The sequence below is a fragment of the Austrofundulus limnaeus genome, unplaced genomic scaffold (genome assembly GCF_001266775.1).
Source record: "Austrofundulus limnaeus strain Quisiro unplaced genomic scaffold, Austrofundulus_limnaeus-1.0 Scaffold11, whole genome shotgun sequence".
NCBI lineage: Eukaryota > Metazoa > Chordata > Actinopteri > Cyprinodontiformes > Rivulidae > Austrofundulus > Austrofundulus limnaeus.
The window spans coordinates 2,628,886-2,631,495 of NW_013952413.1; the positions used below are offsets into that span (position 1 = coordinate 2,628,886).

The following is a 2,610-nucleotide window of genomic DNA, read 5'->3' on the forward strand; positions in this document are numbered from 1 at the left end:
GATGGATGGATGGATGGATGGATGGACAAACTTTTTCAGAACACTGGTAGACGGCAGCCATTACAGACTAACAAGTGTTTGTTGTTGTTCGAGGAGCGGCTCAGTCACACACTAATGTCATTAGTTCATTATCATTACTAAGGTGCAGGACTACTTTCCCCCCTTTTTTTTCCACATCATGTCGCCTGCCTGGATCTGTTTTTATCTCGCTCTGAAGCACTGAGGAGTGTCAGAGGTGAGCTCGTTTCAACTGCTTTTTACGACGCAGTCTCATTTCTGGACTCAGGCATTTTGTGAATGAAGCCGGTATTTCAGTTAAAATACATAAGTAAAAATATTTATCCGAGTATAATACTACCCCCCAACTTTATGGATGATTTTATGGATTAAATTTTTTGTATTATACTTGAATAAATACGGTAATTATGTCACGATTCTTGTAATTTCTGTTGCAGTGCTTTCAGTCCAGATTATCTTTGACCAGTAGGAATGATATGAATGATTGGGACAATTTTGACGCAATATTTCATGGACAGGACGATGCCAGCGATGATGACGTGTATTAGAACACAACAAGAACCGTTAGGGAGCATTAGCTAAGACACAGAGAGAGAAATGTGTCAAATCTGATCTGTAATTTTAGACTTAAATAAAGCATTCTGCGATGGAAATACTTAATTTATTTTACTATTATTTCCCCTCTCTTTGGAAGAATTGAAACCTCTTTACTCACCAAAGGCTGTGTAAAACTCTTCCTTTGTCAGATGCTCGTCGTCGTTSACGTCGTTGTACTTCAGCAGGTCGAACAGCGTGCAGTCTGAGATATCCTTGGAAAAACCTTCATGCTTGATGACCTTCAACAAGAGGGTACAGTATTTCATGAAGTGTTTGTACTGGAATCAGTGAAAACTAAACTCTACTGACAAGAATTATTTGACACTATATCTAAATAAATGAAAAAAAAAAGCACATTTTCGATTTATATTACGACACTGAAAAAAAAAATTCAAATCCAAAGTCTGATTTGAAAATATACGGTACTCATTCAGTGACATATTTAAAAGACGTAGTGTTCAGCTTGAAAAGAATAGGAAAATAACGTTTTTTTGGACAAAAGTAACTCCAGTCATTACCTTTGTCTTACAGCTTTGACATACTGTATAATGCTAAGAATTCATGCTTGATGTAAGTGGCTGGATTATGTCCCTCATTCCTATATTAAAATAAAATAAAATGAATTCAAACTCGTTCATGTAAACAATCAACAACCTCTGCATGGAGACTGAATTGGAAGTGGAATCTCATGGTCACATGACAAGATAAAAAATGTTTATCCAGTGTCTCTGGAATGGCTCCGTAGAAATGTGCTACATGTAACTAAAATTACTAGCTTTTAAATCTAACCTCAAACAGGATGTGGGATTTAAAACCTGCAGTTGAGAGTTTAAAAATACATAATAATTTTTTAATCCTGTCACTCCTAACACAGAAGCTTTAAACACATTCTAGCACAGAACCATCCTTTTCAGCAGGAAGTTTTCTGATGCAAACATTGTAGGCTGGAACTGTGTTTCAGTTTATTAAAACAACTGAACACTACTTTCTTTTAGATTTTTTTTTTACTTTGTAGTACAAACGCAGCTTCTACATACAGCTACTGTGTTTTTATGATGAATTATTCCAACTAATGGCACAACAACAAAACATAAACACAATCGTAAGAATACAGTACAAACAGACTGAATTTAAAACTAACAGTCTGTTGAGAAGCTAATTGGCAACACTGACAAATATGGGCTCCTACATTTAATGTTGAAACTGCTCTAAAAATAAGCTTTCCTTTTACAAACCATAATGATTTGAAAAATCCACTTTGAAAATCTTTTTTATATCATACATGATTGTAGTTAAAAAGCTTCTAAAACAAATTTAGATAGTTTTTACTCTGGAGTTTCTCGAGTTTCTTTAAAGCATTTTTTTCTCCTTTCATTTGGCAATTTTTTAAAATATCAGTAAAATGCCAGGCTCTCACGGTTGTGCTTGCATACAGTTCAACAAACTTTATTTTATTTTATTTATTTTTTTACGGTCTGCTTTAAAAGGTCCAAACACCATGTCTCCGGTTCTTTTGAACTGTTTAGGAGTCAGTGAGAAACTCCTTGAAGTTTCATCACAATGGTGAAAAGGTTTAAAACTTCTTTTTTTTAGCATTGCTCGGCTGAAACATGATCCTGTTCAACACCTCATGTGTGGCCTTTTCAGTCCAACATCCATCAAACAACATCAGCTGTCAGAACCATGATCAGAACAGACAGCTTTATTTATCACGTCTTCCCTTTGAACATGACTTGTTCTAAACTTTGGTTGTTCATGCAAGACAGAAGATCCTAAAACATAACTATTCAAGTAAACTGCTCCAGGGGCCACAGTTACTGCAGGCTGAGGGGCCGAACATCCAGCAATTAAAGTTATTATGTAAACAAACCAAGTATTATAATGATTTTTTACCTTTGAAATTGTTTATTTTGCTTCATTTAATCATGAATACAACATAAATAACCCTATGTAATAAAAGTAGTGATAACTTGAAGCACAAAGAGAGTGCAAACC

General features: G+C 35.0%; 1 protein-coding gene across 1 annotated transcript in view; it reads right to left on the reverse strand.

The window, feature by feature from the left end:
* The window catches only part of fstl5 (follistatin-like 5), a 234,636-nt gene that overhangs the window by 97,293 nt on the left and 134,733 nt on the right, over positions 1-2,610 (reverse strand). Inside the window, exon 6 of the mRNA XM_014002001.1 lies at positions 734-854. Coding sequence (XP_013857455.1) covers positions 734-854 — 121 coding nt within the window. The remainder of the gene's footprint in view (positions 1-733; positions 855-2,610) is intronic.